Source organism: Mesoplodon densirostris, chromosome 8 (genome assembly GCF_025265405.1).
Source record: "Mesoplodon densirostris isolate mMesDen1 chromosome 8, mMesDen1 primary haplotype, whole genome shotgun sequence".
Lineage (NCBI taxonomy): Eukaryota > Metazoa > Chordata > Mammalia > Artiodactyla > Ziphiidae > Mesoplodon > Mesoplodon densirostris.
In genome coordinates, this window is record NC_082668.1 from 90810224 (window position 1) to 90828827 (window position 18604).

Here is an 18604-nt window from a genome sequence, read left to right on the forward strand (position 1 = left end):
TAATGAGACTGGAGAGGATGTTCTTTCAAATCAGACCAAGTTATAAACCCCTCCCCCAATATCAGGGGAACATCACCCTAGCCATAGTTACTCTTATAACCAAGAGAAATCACCGAAGAACATAGAACACCGGAGAGATTGTGTCAAGTAGATTCTTAATGAGTGATAAATAAGACACCATGTAGTATAAAACAGAGCTTTCCTACACTTGCAACCTTTCTGTGACTTTATTTCTGCCTCATTCTCCCCTCTAAACTGACTACCTTGCTCTGTCTGCTCACTCAAAGCTTCTGCTCCCCTTTAGCTTTGGCTTGCCTATGACGTGGCCACAATGGCCTCTTCTCTCCTCTCCTACATCACAACTTTTCACCTTAAGTTACTGTTGCCAACTGGGTCACTGTTTTCCAAAGCAAATTCCCAAGAGTGGGGATCTGATAGGCCCAGCTCATCTTTTCATTCCAGCCTGTGGACTGACTGTGACCCAAGGGTGATCTGACCCCCCTGGGTCAGGTGTTCACCCATGTGCAATCATCTGTGCTGGGCATGGGAGGTGGTCATTCAAAGAACACGCAGAGGGCACTTCCCTGGTGGTGCAGTGGTTAAGAATCTGCCTGCCAGTGCAGGAGACACGGGTTCAATCCCTGGTCTGGGAAGATCCCACATGCCATGGAGCAACTAAGCCCGTACACCACAACTACTGAGCCCACGACCTAGAGACCTTGAGCCACAACTACTGAAGCCTGTGCACCCTAGAGCCTGTGTGCTGCAACTAGTGGGCCAGCGTGCCACAGCTACTGAAGCCTGTGTGCCTAGGGCCAATGCTCCGCAACAAGAGAAGCCACCGCAATGGGAAGCCCACGCCCCGCAACAAAGAGTAGCCCCTGCTCACCGCAGCTAGAGGAAGCCTGTGCACAGCAACAAAGACCCAACGCAGCCAAAAATATAAATTAAAAAATTAAAAAGCAAACCAAAAAAAAAAAAAAAAAAACCAGCAGAAAAACTAAGAGCACGCAGCGGGGAGTGGCTGATTTGGCCCTGTGATTAAAAAACATCTTGGTACGTCTGGCACATCTAAATTGAGTGGGTTTTTTTGTTTTGTTTAGGATTTTTTTTAAACATCTTTATGGGAGTATAATTGCTTTACATTGTTGTGTTAGTTTCTGCTGTATAACAAAGTGAATCAGCCATATGTACACATATATCCCCATATCCCCTCCCTCTTGCGTCTCCCTCCCACCCTCCCTATCCCACCCCTCTAGGTGGTCACAAAGCACCGAGCTGATCTCCCTGTGCTTTGCGGCTGCTTCCCACTAGCTAGCTATTTTACATTTCGTAGTGTATATATGTCTATGCCATTCTCTCACTTCGTCCCAGCTTACCCTTCCCCCTCCCCATGTCCTCAAGTCCATTCTCTACGTCTGCACCTTCATTCCTTTCCTGCCACTAGGTTCTTCAGAACCTTTTTTTTTTTTTTAGATTCCATATATATGTTAGCATACGGTATTTGTTTTTCTCTTTCTGACTTACTTCACTCTGTATGACAGACTCTAGGTCCATCCACCTCACTACAAATAACTCTAAATTGAGTAGGTTTTATAGAACTATTTTCCCCATTTGCTGTTAGTTTGAATTTCTATTGCCTTCCATGATATTAACAATTTCACTAAAGTCATTATCATGTAAAAATTGAGAGCATATATTCTAACTCATTTTTCTACCTAATAAATACTGATATTGAATGAGATAGAGTCTAAGAATGAACCCCATGAGACTCTCCTCAGAACATCACAGGTGGACACTGTTCCATTGAACACTACCACCTTCTGACTTTAATCCGTAAGCTCCACTCTAACTCGGACCAAAATAAAACCAGGAGATAACACTTTTTCCTCATTGATAAAGAGTCACGTAATTAATTGGTTGGGTGTGTGGGTCATGCATACAGGCTTTGGAGCCAGCCCACCTGGAATCAAAATCTGGCTCCACTTCAGATTTATGTAACTTGGGGGACTTATGTGACCCTGCTGCTCCTGACTTCCCTTATGTATAAAATGGGATTACTAAGAATATTAATGATATGGGTTATTGCAAAGATTAAATGAATGAATCAATGAAAATGGGTGCTGGGAACAGTACCTACTACAGAGCAAATATCCCATAAATGTTAGTTATTATTGTTATAATTAGTTCCATAAACTTTGTTGAATTTTAATTGTATAGCTTAAGCTAGTTTCAGGTGGGAGCCTATGAATTTTACAACCACAATGGTCTTAATCAAGAAAATGCAAGTGGACTTCTTGTCACTTTCTACCAGTTTATGTGGCCATAATTTTATTATAGAAAGAAATCAGAGTGGTTTGTTATGCAAAGCTCTTTACAGAATCATGCTGGTAAGTTTCTGTCATCTTCATATATATTATTTCATGAATTTTCTGTTATGAATATTATCAAATGCCTGGGATCAAATTGAGAGCAATTGCATGATTTTTGTTGTCTTCCAGAATAGTAGATATTTAATTTATACCAATTAAAGTTCCCTTAATTTAGTAAAAAATATTTTACAAAGCTAATTCTTTGACTCTGGTAGCGACATTGTTCTTTGCATTTTTCCCCCTGTATTACTTTTGGTTATAGTGACTTGAAGCTGAGAATATATTGATGTGAGAGAGTCTATGCTGAAATAGACACGAGTCACTCTCGAATCCAAGTTCATGAACTGTGAAAAGCCTAATAAGCAAAGAAATGTGGTATTGCTCATGTTCATCTTGAGCTAAGCTGAAAAAGTTCTGCTTCAAGGTTCTGTCACACCAAATACACTCGTCTTGCTAAGTATATGTATCAAGTTCACTGCCTCTAAACAGGCAGCCTCTCCTAAACTAGTGGTAAACATTTTGATTAGTGAGAAGTGTTTTCACATCTGCTTATTTCAAGCATAAGTGCTTTTCTCCTTCTCACAGAAAAATTGAGATAAGGCAAATATCATCATCCCCCATTCATTTCCACTTGCAGTTTCAGCTAGTATGTAAATACAAGTCTTGGAGGACCAGAAAATGTCTTAAATTAACACAGTACTTAAACTGCATTGCCCAATGCTAGGGAGTGATGGGAAATTGGCATTCCTGATAGAGCTGTGGTGAATATTCATTTTTCCATCTGGAAACTTAAGCACATTGCGATTTAGCAGATTGAAAACTGGTGTGACTTCGGTACTGTAACTACATAAACTTTACAATCTTGAGAGTGTCATGCACATTAAAAAAATAAATGTGTTGCTGTAAAAGTATACAGATGAGATATAGAGCTGAATTGGTTGCTGAAACTAATTAAGTCCATTTTTCAGAGGTAACCTGGGGCACCGCCATGTTAAGAAAACTCTTGGGTGGGGATTCAGGACCCCACTTTGTTCACTATTATGAGGGGTCAGAGGAACTCGGAGATGTTCTTTGCTCATTTTTCCACAGGATTCCAATTTCAACAAGAATTGCCAGGATCTTCTTAGAAATACAGAATATTGAGGAAATGGAAAGAAACTGAGTAACTCAAAGACATATCTTATGCCATAAATAAAATCCTGTAGTTAGAGCTTGGATTGAAACCCTCCCGAGGACTGACAGCTTGTTCCTCTGTTAGAACCACTCTCTTGAAATTAATGGGCTTGGCTTTGTATCTCCAACTGTTCTGCACAAATGAACCACACTGGGAATCAGTTGGAGTCACTGAAGCTTAACACAACTCCAGCTATTGTTTACATGGCTCCCATGAAACCCCTATGCCAAAGTGATTAGATTTACAGTTCATTCGATAAGCTTGTCTGCTCATGGCACATAAGGCGGTGAACCTTTTCACGAAATGAAACTAGAGTTGGAGAGAGAAAAAAACAAGCCTTTAATGAAGAGGGAGGCTGAGAGACTTTGGTGGGGGATCTTTTAAGTTTCTAGGAAGCCTCCATTGTGCTGAGGTTCTCCTGCGCAGTGTTGGCATGATACTTTGGGATTTGTCCTCCTGATTAACAGAAAGTCTTTAGTGCCATCTTCAGATTCGTTGTGATGATGGGTATGTGTAATGCTAATGGGAACTAGGGACTATCTTAAAGATGAAATGGGTCAGGGAGCACCATATGGATCCATGGAAGGCATCACCAACCACACAATGACAGAGCTGCTTTTTGTTCTTCTCCTTTCCCCATGCTAGAGGCTGGGAGAAAATGTATAAAGCCTACCGTATTTGCTCATGCTTTGGACCTGTTATTGAGTGATTGGGAATTAGTCATGGAACCATGAAATCATCTCCCCCCAAACTCTTTCTAATCAACTTTTAAGCAAGTATAACTGATCTCATTTCTCCAAGAGCATGGCTCAGTAGATTAGTCAACCACATCCTGGCACTGTGGACTTGCTCCCGCTGAGAAAGATGGCAGCAGATGGGTCAACTGAGTAGAAGCTAATGCTTACCTTTGGAGGAGTCCCACACAGGAACTTTATACTGCATCTGTTTTGGTTATCTATCGCTTCATCACAAACGACCCTGAAACATAGTGGCCTGAAACAACGTCGCTTTATTAAGATCTGTGGGTCTGGAATTCAGGTAGGGCTTGGATGGGTGATTCTTCTGCTTCATAAAGTGTCAGCAGGGATTACTTGGTGGTATCCAGATGGTGGCTGGATAGGTTTGTAGGCTCCAAGATAGCTTCAGTCCCATACATGGCACTTTGGCATGGACAGCCAAAAAGCTGGGCTCAGTCAGCCCCTTCCCTCTCCATGTGGTCTCATGGCTGCTTCACCATGGAAGGTGGACTTCTTACATAGTGGCTCAGGGTCCAAGAATGAGTGTTTCAAGAGTCCCAGGAATGAGCTATAAGGCTTCTTAGGCTTTAGCCTGGGGAGTCCCAGAATGTCATATCTGCTTTCTTGACCAATTTTTATTGGTCAGGAAAGTAACTGAGGCCAGTTAAGATTCAAGGGTAAGAGAAGTAGACCCCACCTCTCAATGAGAGGAATGTCAAAAAAATCTGTGGCCATCTCAAGTTTGCCTCAAACACTTTCTTGTGACCATATAGAAATAATTCATTATTATAAGTCATTTCTCAAATCCCTTATCCAAAAATGAGGAAAAAGTAGAGGAAAACTCTTAAGAAACCATTATGCACACACTGAGTATGCACTGAATGCTTAATAATATTTAGTAAACCCTGATATGCATTGAGTGCTTAATAATATCAATATTTAGTAACAGTTGGGGGATCAGTTCAATGAAATATATGATTGAGAGTAATTGCACAGGTTTCAAGTAGATAACACTTGGCTGACAATTTTACTATCAACCTTGAATAAATCACAGAGAACATTGATGTTTATATAAAACAATATAGTCTGTATGTATTAAACTCTGGGACTCACACATTGGATGCCTTTTCCTATTGTTCACCTTGTAGTCTTTTATTGCTACAACCATACTCCTTCACACACTGCCCATGTCTCCAGGATTCTATGTAAATTATAATTGTGCCTTGGAACCACATTATATCATCTTTACAGATGCAAACAGAAGCCTATTCCCTGCAGTGTTTTTTCCTTGCAATAAAAAAAAAAAAAAATCACATCTGAGGTATTGCTTCACGCTCATAAGCCTCAGCTGTGTCTGCTGGATACTCAATGCATGCTTTCTCTCAGAAGTCTTTTCCTGAGAATGTCTAGCTGACATTAAGCATCCTCCCATGTAGGCATGTGCAGTTGGAATGGGAAGAGGGCAGGGTGCAGAGCTGACCCAGTTATATACTATTATATACTATTGGGTAGATTGGGTGGTGGAGTGGGAGGTTAGGGAAATCTACCACCTGAACCTTTCCTACTTCATGTCACCATGTCTTTTCTTTCTCTGGTGACTAAAGGACAAGATAGACTGAAGGTGATAACATTGTTAGCACTTTGGGACAGTAGACCAAAGAGTGAATCAAATGTGTTTTCCAATTTCAGGAACCTAGCCTTCTTAGGATGTGCCTGCTTTCTTTGTTCAAAGGAGTTCTGGATTTGCAGCCATCATGCCCCCCTCTGCAATCCACCCTCCTCCTTTCCACTCTCCCTCCAATCTCCCCAAAATCCTTTGTTAAGAATTTCCACTCCAGGTTAGGCAGTCCACTTTCACTTTTTCTAGCTGTCTTTGAATTGTTGGCAGGATTATAGTATCAGAGACCTTGAGTCCAAAATGGCGCCTTGTTACTTGGCTGACTTGTTGCAGGGGTTTTCCATTTCCATGAGAATTACTTATCTTTAGAGGAATCTGGGTGGGGAGGATGTGCCCTTTGAATAATGTGCACTATTGGGTATGCTCGGTTTTAAGTACGTAATGCAAGGGTGACACACTTTCTAAAAAACCTCTCCAACTTCAAAGAAGTCTTCTGGCATAAAAGTGATGATTGATGAAAACCCTTAGGTACCCTAGTCAGTCATTTTTTTAGTAGCTTCCATGTTCCAGGCCTAATTATTGGTACTGGGGATACAAAGATGAGTAAAGCATGGCCCCTACTTTGAAGGAACTAACAGTTTAGCAGACAGTTATATAAGCATATAAATAACAGTATTATTCAATATGAAGTAGGAGAGAGGTGTATGCAAAGTGTTGATGGAGTCTGAAAAGGGAGTGCCTGGGCAGATGGATATGGTGTCTACTTAATGCTACTCTCTCTTCTTTGAATATTTATTCTAAGTGGCTGATGACTGGAATATATATATATATATACACACACACATATATATGTGTGTATATATATGTATATATACACACATATATATAAAACATTTAATATATAATTAACATTTGAAAATATTTCAACTTTGGAATATGTTTTAAAAATACACATAACTCTCAAACCATTTTTCCTGCATTTGAATTATTTAAAAACTACAGATTAAAAACTGTTTATAACCCCTAAAGACATCGCTAGATGACTGCAGTCAACACATAAAGTCTCAGAGAAATAGATGTACGTATTTTGGTTATTTACAGAGAGTAAATTAGGAAATTCTAATAGCCCTTCAAAATCAAAGAGCTGACTGTCTCCCATACTCTCTTACCTCCTTTTCAACCAGTACAGCATTTACCCAACCATGTCTGTAACCAACAGCAACCGGGGATGAGTTGGCTACTTGGGGAAAGTAAACTTCTGGAGCAATGGGGTGGAGCCTCTATTTCCTAGTAGGGTCCAAGGCTGAAAAAATTCACCCTGGTTCATTAGACGTGGTAGGGCACAAACCACCCTGGTTAGCCTTTCTACGCTTTCCGTCCTCCTGTGAGCAGCAAGAACAAGCAACACGTGTTCATGTATGGACCCCACCCCACCCCAGCCTAACTGATAAAACGTGACTGCTGGCTTTTTTTCCTGCCAGAGAACAGCTTTGATCAAGATGACATTTTGTGAGCTGCTACAATTCCTTGTTTGGGAGTCAGGAAATTTGGTCTTGGTGGACTATTTGTCAGCCAAGGCTGAAAAAGGTTGGTTATGAACGTGTGGTGTTGGTTATGAAATCAGAAGTCAGGATATCCTAAGTCTTAATTTGGTCGGAGACCCTGACACTGTCTCTTACGAAAAGTCCCTGCTTCGATGTCTCCAGACATAAAATAGGACAATACCTTTTGCCTTGTGGAGATGCACTGAAAGGCTTTTGAAAATGAAATGTGGTGTAAGTATCCTTTTCACCAGGGAGCATCCAGAAACACCTTGTACAATGCAGAACCATTCAGCCCCTCACTTTGGATCACGTGATCTGGGACAGCAAAGCCATTGTTACAGGAACATTCTTGGCTGTTAGGTGGTCCAAATTTCTGCATTCTTTTTCTCCTTTCTTTGCTTTTTGTTCTTTATAGTGGTGCGTTCACAGGGCAGAATGTATTACATTGCCTTCAAATGTGTTGTTAATGCAACAGGAGAATCAACTTGTTAAATATACTGAGTACTTAATTATTTGTGTGCAAGTGGCTTGCTTTCCAGATTCAAAAATTTTGAGGAAATTTTGAAGTTCAGGATCTGATTTCCCTGTGAAGTGTCATTTTCTCCTAATTACCCTGAGGATTCATTTTAAGTAGTAGAAGCTGCTTTAATATTAGCAGCAAGATGTATTCAATTAAGATAAAGCTTCAAACAAAATAACAATGATTTTTAAGTTGGCCATGATTTTTGATAATATTTAGCAGTTACTTTTCCCCTGGCTGATCAGATCGTGGAAAGAGGAAGATAAGGATGTGTTTGGGCACATATGTCCACTTTTCATCTCTTTCTCCTACCAGGCCTCCTGGCTGGCGAGTCCTCTGAACTTTTTCTCTTCCAAACTTATGATACTGAATTTGGAACCCATTGTTGCTTCTGCAAAGACTGGCAGGAGATAGAAGTGGTCCAGAGCCAGGGTGAAGCACAAACTTGCTTCCATCCAAACCTCAAGCACTGAGAAGTTATGATATGACAGAGATTATTTGCCAAGCTATGATGGGAAGGAATGGTTTACCCTGACCACTTACATTAGGTGAATGTGGGGCGCAGGTGACCTCATTCACATGCTTCCTCTCCCTATGTGTCCCTGGTCTGACGCCCTCCTTTGTTTTATATTCTAGTATATTTTCTTCTCCTTCATTTTCACAGCTACTATTTTATTCAGCACATATTTAATAGCAGACACTGTGCTCTGTATCTCACATATATAATCTCATTTAATCCTTACAACAACCTGGTGAAGTAAGATTTCTGGCCATTTTACAGACTAGAAAATTGAGTCCTGGAGAAGTAGAGGAACTTGCTCCAGGCCCTCAGCTGGGAAGTGGGTGAGGCTAAGCTGCCTTCCTTGAGTGCTTGCTTTGACCTGAATTGATACACTCCAGAGATCACTGGGTTAAGTCCTAACTCAGAATCAGCTTGTCTTTTTTTTTTTTCCAGTTAAGATATTTTTATAGAAAGCAAGAAAAAAATTTAAAAACATCTCCTTCAAGTTTGGCCTGTCAAGACTGCATTTGTACGGCATGAGATACACAGAGATTCATGTTTGTTTCTGATGATGGTGGGGATGGAAAACCAAATTTTCCAGTAGGGGTTTCACCTCAGCCTTGGGAGCTCAGTTTTAGATTTAACTTGATTCATTTAAAGTTTGAATTTATTTCTGGCTGGCTGGCAAAATGTGCCTTCTTGGCTTAGAAAATTTCCCTCAAAACAAATTTGAAAAAAAGAATCCCACCTAAAATGGCAACATGAAATACTGTACAACATTTAATGCATTCATAACAAGCAAATTAGAAACATTCAACTTAAATTTACTTTAAAATAGATCTGGTGGGGCTTCCCTGGTGGTGCAGTGGTTAAGAATCTGCCTGCCAAGGCAGAGGACATGGGTTCAAGCTCTGTTCCGGGAAGGTTCCACATGCTGCAGAGCAACGAAGCCCGTGTGCCACAGCTACTGAGCTACTGAGCTACTGAGCCTGCGCTCTAGAGCCCACGAGCCACAACGACTGAGCCCCCATGCCACAACTACTGAAGCCTGCGCGCCTAGAGCCCCTGCTCCGCAACAAGAGAAGCCACTGCAATGAGAAGTCTGAGCACTGCAATGGAGAGTAGCCCCCGCTCACCGCAACCAGAGAAAAGCCTGCATGCAGCAACGAAGACCCAACGCAGCCAAAAATAAAATAAAATTTTAAAAACCATCTTTAGGGCTTCCCTGGTGGCGCAGTGGTTGAGAGTCCGCCTGCCAATGCAGGGGACACGGGTTCGTGCCCCGGTCTGGGAGGATCCCACATGCCGCGGAGCGGCTGGGCCCGTGAGCCATGGCCGCCGAGCCTGCGCGTCCGGAGCCTGTGCTCCGCAGCGGGAGAGGCCACAGCAGTGAGAGGCCCGCATACCAAAAAAAAAAAAAAAAAAAACCATCTTTTAAAAAAAAAAAGATCTGGTGAACAACCTAAGGGTCTATTGATGGATGAATGGGTAAAGAAAAAAAATATATATCACATTTTCACATATATATTACACAATGGAATATTATTCAGTCATAAAAAAGAAAGGAATCCTGCTGTTTGTGACAACATGGATGGACCTTGAGGGCATTATGCTAAGTGAAATTAGTCAGAGAAAGACAAATATTATATGATCTCACTTATATGTGGAATCTGAAAAACAAACAAACAAACTCATAGAAACAAAGAACAGACGGGTGATTACCAGAGGCGGGTGGTGGGGGAAATGGGTGAAGGTGGTCAAAAGAAACAAACTTCCAGTTAATAAGATAAATATGTTGTGAGGTTGTAATGCACAGCATGGTGACTATAGTTAACAACACTGTATCGTATATTTGAAAGTTGCTAAGATAATAAATCTTAAAAGTTCTCATCACAAGGAAAAAAACTGTAACTCTGTGAGGTGATGGATGTTAACTAAACGTATTGTGGTGATCATTTCATAATATATACATATATCAAATCATTATATTGTATAGCTTAAACTTATACAATGTTCTATATCAATTATATCTTAATAAAACTGGAAAAATAAATAAATAAAATAGATCTGAGTGTTCAAATAAGGTAGAGCTGGCAATTTGGATTATCCTGATCCAAACCAAAGGCAGATTTGCCCCTAGAAAATGTGCTGTGACTTACAGCAAATAAAATATCCACACAAAAAGCATTAAGGTTCAGTGGGGAAGGAAAACCCCTGAACGTGTATATAGAGACAAAAAAAGCAATTGGGGAAAACTCTATTTCTTTTTCTGAAACACAAAAAAATCTGCCACTGAACAGTCTGAATCCCAGTTTGGAACAGTTTGCTATATACACCTAGTTTATAAAACTGTAGGTATACCATGGGTCCGTGCATAACTTGTAAAAGCCAAATTGTGAAAGCCTGTACACACGGGTGGAAGTTCTAACACAACATTCTAAGTGCTTCAACTCCCGCTACCTTTATGCATCCTCAAGGCAAGGCGACTCTTTGAGGGTGGATACTATTATCCCTACTTCATAGCTGGGGAAACTGAGGTGGAGAGAGATTCAATGACTTGTTTAAGGTCACCTGGCCAGTGTGGAGCAGAGATGGGATTTGAAGTGACTTGGGTTCCACGGACCATGTGCTAACCACTCTGACAAATGGCCTTCATTAAAGGGCTGCAGGGAACACGTGAAACTGTTGATATGGCGATGTAATGCAACCACAGAAGAATAAAGAGATGTTTTAATAGTTTCTACGTTGCCTAAAGGCAGCAAATATGATATCTGTTGACGACAAAGTCAATAGAACAGGGAACCTGAGAGCAAAAATGATTAAAGTAGGTCCCAGGAAATGGAAAATATATCAGACATGACATGAGTTCCTCAGACCTTCGCATGGGTGACCCATAGTTTAAAATTATTTACAAGCTGCTCTACCAAAAGTGGAATATAGAACCAAAAAATTTCTTTTGAAAAGTGTATTGGTAAAATACAAGAATTCAAAAGCTGTCAACTGAGCAAATGCTTCTATTCATTGCTTTCACTGCCTTTTTACTTAAAAATTTCAGTTTGTAAAATTTCTTCTGTGATTATTGTATCATTTTCTTAGGTATTCCATTTTGTTTGTTTTCTAATGAGGCTTTTTGGGAACATGACACAATTTTGTCATAACTGGATTTGTAGAGCCCTTTGGTTTTTTCATACACACAGCCCCCCCATGCCATCTAATGGTCAGCACACCTTTATCATCAAGCTATCTCTCTCACTTTGGTTCCAGACAAGTGTCTTTTTGTTCCAGAATTTTTTTTCATTATAACTATGTACCTCCCTCCTCAGGTCTTTACTTCATAATTTTTAGAGGTCTTGATTCTTTCATTCCTTTGACCCTATAGACTGACATTGTCCTCAGCAGATCCTGAAGGACCTCTAAACCTCCTTTCTCTAAGACACTTCTTATGTCCGTCTTAACTATTTACCACGGAAATGACAACTAATTCACAAACCTTGATTGTTACAGTTAATCAGGAAGCGCTGCCAATCTTCAAAGAGCTTATTATTAAGAGCCTGGGTTTGACTCAACTTCAAGTATGTTTGGCATCGTAGCCAGAGATAGGTGGAAGGCAAGAGTGTGGGTCATCTGCGATGGGCACTTGGCACACTCCAGAACAAGTCTCTCATCCTTGTTTTTATCCCCTCCTTCTCCCGCACAAGTAGTACTCAATTCGGTAGCACTATATTTAAATTTAACATTATGTAAAATTTCAATTTGAGCATAATCAGTATTTGGGATCAAGGAGCTAACTCTGGCTATTCAAATGTCATCGACTAAACATATCTTTGGGAGGAAGCAAGAATTACTCGTGGAAGCAAGGGGTGATATTCAGTATAGTTAACAGTTGGGATGACATGAGCACACCCAATCAGAAGAAGCCCTTGTAGGGCTTCCCTGGTGGCGCAGTGGTTGAGAGTCCGCCTGCCGATGCAGGGGACACGGGTTCGTGCCCCGGTCCGGGAAGATCCCACATGACACGGAGCGGCTGGGCCCGTGAACCAGGGCTGCTGAGTCTGCGTGTCCAGAGCCTGTGCTCCGCAACGGGATAGGCTACAACAGTGAGAAGCCCGCGTACTGCAAAAAAAACCCAAAAAAGAAGAAGCCCTTGTAGTGCCAGGCAGGGCTTAAGGGCTCAAACCTTTCAGCTGCTGAATTGTGGGGAAGTTGGCGGGTCCTAGGAAAGTGGCCAGGGTGGGGCCAGTTGAACTTGGGGAGCTCAGGGCATAGCTTTTGGCTACTAGTTCAAAAGTATTTCAACAGCCATTACAGCCCCATCAGTGGCTCCTGCTGAGTACCAGCCTGCAGTGAGGTTCGTCGTGCTCTAACTATAATAGCTGGGGGCTTCCCTGGTGGCGCAGTGGTTGAGAGTCCGCCTGCCGATGCAGGGGACACGGGTTCGTGCCCCAATCCCGGAAGATCCCACGTGCCGCGGAGCGGCTGGGCCCGCGAGCCATGGCCGCGGAGCCTGTGTGTCCGGAGCCTGTGCTCCGCAACGGGAGAGGCCACAGCAGTGAGAGGCCCGCGTACAGCAAAAAAAAAAAAAAAAAAAAAAAAAAAAAAGCACATTATAATAGCTGGGACCTGTCCCTCTGGAATAGTATGTGTTTAACATGAAGAAGAAAGGCTAACTTGCATGAAAAATCATATTGCAGATGTTTCTTAGCTTACTAGATTATAGTCTCCAACGGTTTCTCAACCTTATCAAGGTTATCACGTACTGGTTAAAACAGTACGATCTTCAAGATTGTCTACTGAACTTGAACTCACTGTACCCCACTTTGGACTATATTTGACTGGAGTTATCGATTGGGAGAGAAGTGGGACATACCCCACTCCTGGCAGCTGTTACCACCTGTGGACCCTTGATGATGTTCAGGTGGCTTTTCGGTGTGGTACAGGCTGCTCCCTTGGTGTAAATACCCCTTGAGGCGAGATGGCACATGACCCCTACCCCCCATCACCACATGCACACACAGAGCTCCAGCTCTTCCCTGGGACTGCACTCTGCTTCTCTTTCTATGTCAGATTTCAAGGCAGGCTCCCCAAGGCATTCCAGGAGCCTTTGGGCTAGCATTTTTGGCAGACTGCTGAAGACCATGGACCCCTTTTCAGAACAAGGTTTTTATTATTATTTTTTTAACCTTTTGGCCATGCCGTGCACCATGTGGGATCTTAGTTCCCCCGACCAGGGATGGAACCTGAGTCCCCTGCATTGGAAGCACGGAGTCTTAACCACTGGACCGCCAGGGAAGGCCCAGAACAAGGTTTTTAAATGCATAAAATAAAATAAAATACATGGGATTACAAAGGAAACCAATTATATTGAAATACAGTTAACACAATATTTTTTAAAAATTGTGTTATAGCACTATTATATACATTTTAATTGACATATTACATAACAAGATCTAGCTGAGGGTCTGATAACTACTGTAATTTAAGATATTTGCAGCAACTGTGATGTGATGTAAAAAACCTATGGGTTCTACTGGAGACTAAGTCATGGATTCTTACTGCCACCGTGGTGTACTGCCTACCTTCATAATGGAAGGAAATGCTAAATGTCCGTTAAAGTATTAGTGAAAATAAAAATGTAATTTTTTTTTTTTTTTTTTTTTGGCCATTCAAATTCACAGTAACCTGAATTCTCTCTCCCCGGGTTAACAACCCCTGAAGGATAAAGTTACCCCAGGGGTCAACACCTCACTGGAGGCCCCCACCCCTTGTGCTGGAGGCTGGAGCCTTTAGGCCACCCACACCGAACTCAGAGCGGTCTCTTGGCAGGGAAGTACTCCTCCCAACTAGTTCTGGGAATTTGGGGGCAGGAAGGGAGGGCTCCTGAGCTCGTGGGTGCCACTTTAAATAACTCAGCCTTCACTGTTGAGGACCTTCTCAGTCTGAGAACACCTGGAAACCAAGTGTGAAGTTGCCTACACCAGTGTGACTTCTCCCACAAACTCTCTTTTCCACCTGGACGCAGATCCGTGGATGCTCTGGGGCAAGGCTGAGCTTCAGTTTCCTCATCTGCAAAAAGAAAACACCCACCTCAAAGGATTGTTAGGAGTATGAAATGAGATAATAGCTGCGCGTTGTCAATTGCACAGCCCTATTTGTGCTGTTATCCTTTTCGACTGTTAGGTGTTTGAGGGCCGAGGACAACCTATGCAGCTCCATTCCCCCAAGTACCTGGCCCGCGTTAATCGCTCCATAAACACTTGTGGAATGAATGAAGGAAGCCTGCATTTGCACGTGGGCCTCGGTCGGCGAGCGCCCAGGGCTCCGGGCCATTAGGGCCGGCGCATCACCAGCACTTGTCTTTACTAACAGGTAGTAAACGCCTTTCCGGCTCTGCGCCGAATGGCAACCACAATTCAAGTGTTTCTCTCTAGGAGGACACCCGAGCTGGGGCTGCCCGGCCCTCAGCTCTACTCCGGGTCTCCCCGCCGCGGCTTCCGGGCCAGGTGCGGGGCGGCAGGGAGGGGCAGCGCCGCGCCGCACCGCACCGCACCGCAGCCGGGCCGGCCGAGAAGGTGCAGGCGGCGGGCGTGCGAGGAGGGGCCAGGGGGTGGGGAGGGCCGGGGCGGGGCCGGCGTCCTCGTCACTTGATAAAACGCCTGCGAGTCTCCAGAGAACAACGGGCTCATTCAGTGGTCAGGAGCTGCCCACGAGGGGGAGCGGCCAGGCGGAGAGCGCGACTCGTCCCGGGGGTGGGGCCGGGCGAGGCGGCGAGAGGAGACCGAGGTGGCCGCGGCGGCAGCGGCGCGGCAGCCTCGAACCCAGCCCGGAGCGAAGGGCGGCCGCGCAGCTTCCCGCTCCCCTCCCGGTGCGCCGGCCCATGGCGGCCGCGGGGCGGCTGTGGCTGCTCTACCTGTCGGCGGGGCTCTTGCCGCGGCTCGGCGCCGCCTTCAACTTGGACACCCGCGAGGACAATGTGATCGAGAAAACCGGGGACTCCGGGAGCCTCTTCGGCTTCTCGCTGGCCATGCACTGGCAGCTGCAGCCCGAGGACAAGCGGCTGTGAGTTCCCCTATTCTGTCCACCCCATCGGGGCGCCGGCCCGCGAGCGAACCGGGGCGAGGGCGCGCCGCGTTCCCGCCGGCCGGCCCTGCCCCGCCCGGGACTCCGCCGGCCCCCGGGGGAAGCGGGGCCCGACGCCCCGCGCGCTCGCCTCCGGCCCCGCCCGGCGCCGCGCCTCCCCCCATTCAGCCCCGGAAGGAGGAGAACCCGGGGGCCGACCCCTGCGGACCGCGGCCCCGGTGCCAGGCGGGGCTGTCCTCGGCCCCGGGAGAGTTTACTTTTTTTTTTTTTTTTTCAAACAAAGTGCTTTCCGGCGGTCCTTCCCTCTGGGCGTGTTTGCTGGGAACCCGGCAGGTGGTATGCTTTGCTGAGCTTCACGTGTGTGCTAGGCGGGGGTGACGTGGGGTGGAGGGTCGCTGTACGCTGCGGTGAGGTGACTGGGAGGGACGTTCAGGGAGATCCAGGCCTTTCCCAAACTCACAGAGAGCACCGTGGACCCCCGCAGGCTCGCGCGCCCAGCAGAAGTTGGAAAGCCACCTTTTATCACGTCCTGCGAGGCTTTCCCCGAAGGGCGGGTGCTCTAGTAGGAGAGACTTTTACATGCCTTTCCCCTTTTCAAAAAGATGGAACTAACCACGCACCTGTTCGCAGGCTAGATCAGCTGAGAAAACAAGACCCTCTTAGTGGTGTGGCCGACCCGTCGCCCAAGCCCCAAAGCGTCCGGCGCCACCCGAGACCCTCTGGGCCCCTGCACTGGGCAGGCCCTGCCGAGGGGTGAAAGCAAAATGTCCGATCTGGGCTGGTGCTTTGCAAACAAGGTTTGGAAGTGACAGCCCCGCACCATGGCAGAGCGGTGCTCTTCCCTGGAGAAAGTGGAGACCGGCACTCTTAGCCTCTCCTTTTCTTTGGAGACAGTGTTTGGTTCCCACATGATCAAACTCTTTAGGCTGGAGAGGGTATTTGGGAGCTTAGTCGCCATAATCGCTGTGGGCTACATTCTTGATCTGTGCTACCGAAAAATAAACTCACAAAAGGTCCCCCCTCCCCCCAGGCCTTTAGTTGAACTGAGGTCCTTCCAGGACCAACAGAGCAAAGAAAGCAAAGTGCAGCTACAGGAAAGAGCACTTTGTGTTTATGAGAGGGGAATGGGATTTTAGGGCTGGAGGAAACCTCTTGATTTCAGCAATTGAGAACTTTGGAATTGGTGAATGTTGCAGGTCCCTGAATCTTAAAGTCAGATTTTTCTGGTAACACCTGCTAGTGAAGCAAAGAAATTAGTTGGGATGGTCTGCAGGCCTGGCCTGCTGCTTATACTCTGCTTTCTCTCAGTAGAAATAATTGTTATGCTGTACATTTGAAATGGAAGGTGGTTTCTGGTAACTCAGTGAATGGATGACATTTAGTGTCTCTGAATACTTGAGCATGTAGATGTGCATCTACCCATATGGAGAATGAACTTGTTAGTGCAGAAATGATCGAGGGCCCGCAGAGGGAATACATTCTCCTTAGCATTCTCTGCGCCAGATGCCTACTGAACCTGGTGGTTTCCTTGAAATACTCGTTCAAGCAAAGACTGTGAAGGGGAAGTACTGGGGCAAAAAAGTGTCTTGGGGGTGGAGATGTGCAAAACGTGACTTCAGCCAGGATCTCTGTTGTCACTATGGTTAGCCGCATGCTTGCTAAAACTTGTTCTCTCTGGTGGGCTTCTGTATTAGAGCTGCTGCAAGTAAGAAGCAGCCTGTGTTTGGGGTCTGATGCCTTCTAGAAATGCTCTTCTTAGGGACTGAAGGAGAGGAGCGGCCCACTCTAAGGGGGCTGTACCTTTCCTTAGAGCTCAGAGTGTGGCAGTAACCACACTCTAGGGGGCTGTGGTTTATGTCAAATGCTGCTCCCCGCCCCCCCGCGCCCCTCCCCCCGCCCCCCCCAATCGCTTCTTTTGGTCAAGTATTCCAGCAGCGCTGGCCCGACCAGGAGAACCAGCACACACAGGCCATATCCACATCAGTTGTAACCTTTGTCAGTAAAGGATGTGTGTGTAAATAACAGCCGGTGAGGCTGAGACCTCACAACTTCTGGGCCAGCTTCCTAAACTCTGTACTTGATGGAAAAGCTCAGTGGGAGTATTTCAGGGAACTGGTGAGAGAGACCTGAGCTCAAAATTCCTTCTCGGCGTTTAGCAGCTGTTACTTTGAGCCTTAGTGTCTTTATCTGTAAAACGGAGATATTACTGCTTGATAGGGTTGTCGTGAGGATTAAGAGATAACATGCAAAGTGCCTGATTCCTGCCTGGCATGGATATTTGCTGACTACACGGTGATGCATTTAGAAGCAGTAACTGAATTCCTACTGTGTGCCCTGCCACAGGTGTTAAGCATCCTGTGATTCTCACTCTGCCAAAGAGTAAAGTCGAAGGTTATTGTAGGCTGGGTAATTTAAACTTAGTCACATTTATGAAACCCATTTTCAAAGCAATTTAACTTTAATCCATCTTAGACTTATAACAAAAGTTAATTTCTTGAACAGGGGACTTTATTGAGGCAGGAGAAGTAAAATTTCAAAGATGTGTGGGCATAGCAGATGAATGCAGCATTATGGGAACAAACCATAGATTTTTGTGGGTTAAACTTTCTACGATGCCATTTAAATATTTAATAACATCTTAAACTCTACTTAACATCTTATAACAGAATAATATTGTATCTGAGAGCCTTGAAACATGCTGGGTGTTCCTAAAACTTTGGGGACTGTAAAACTGAAATAGAGACTGTAAAACTTTCCTCGGCTGTGTATTAAAGAAGTTTCAGACTCCGAAAGGTTATTAGATGGTTGGTTGAGTTACTGAGGTCTGAGGACCTTGAAATCTTTCATTTCTCTTAGGTAGTTAAGGTTGAGTCACCCTGCCTAGGTAGAAAGTAGGGGGTGGTATCTGTGGGTATGTCCATCCTGTGAATCATCCCTCTTAGCTCTTCTGGGAAGAGATGGATCTGTGTATGACTGCAGGGCAGAATCTGGAAGGAAGAGATAAGTGATATCCTCAGGGAGCAATCCTGGGTCTAATCCAATTGCCATTTTCTTATTTTG

General features: G+C 44.6%; 1 protein-coding gene across 2 annotated transcripts in view; it reads left to right on the plus strand.

Annotated features, from left to right (window-relative positions):
* Positions 1 to 15138: 15138 nt before the first annotated feature.
* ITGA6 (integrin subunit alpha 6) overlaps positions 15139 to 18604 on the plus strand; it is a 78010-nt gene continuing 74544 nt past the window's right edge. For both annotated transcript variants that reach the window (XM_060106030.1, XM_060106029.1), the window contains exon 1: positions 15139 to 15523. In XM_060106030.1, the coding sequence (XP_059962013.1) occupies positions 15342 to 15523 (182 nt within the window). In that variant the 5' untranslated portion in view covers positions 15139 to 15341. The remainder of the gene's footprint in view (positions 15524 to 18604) is intronic.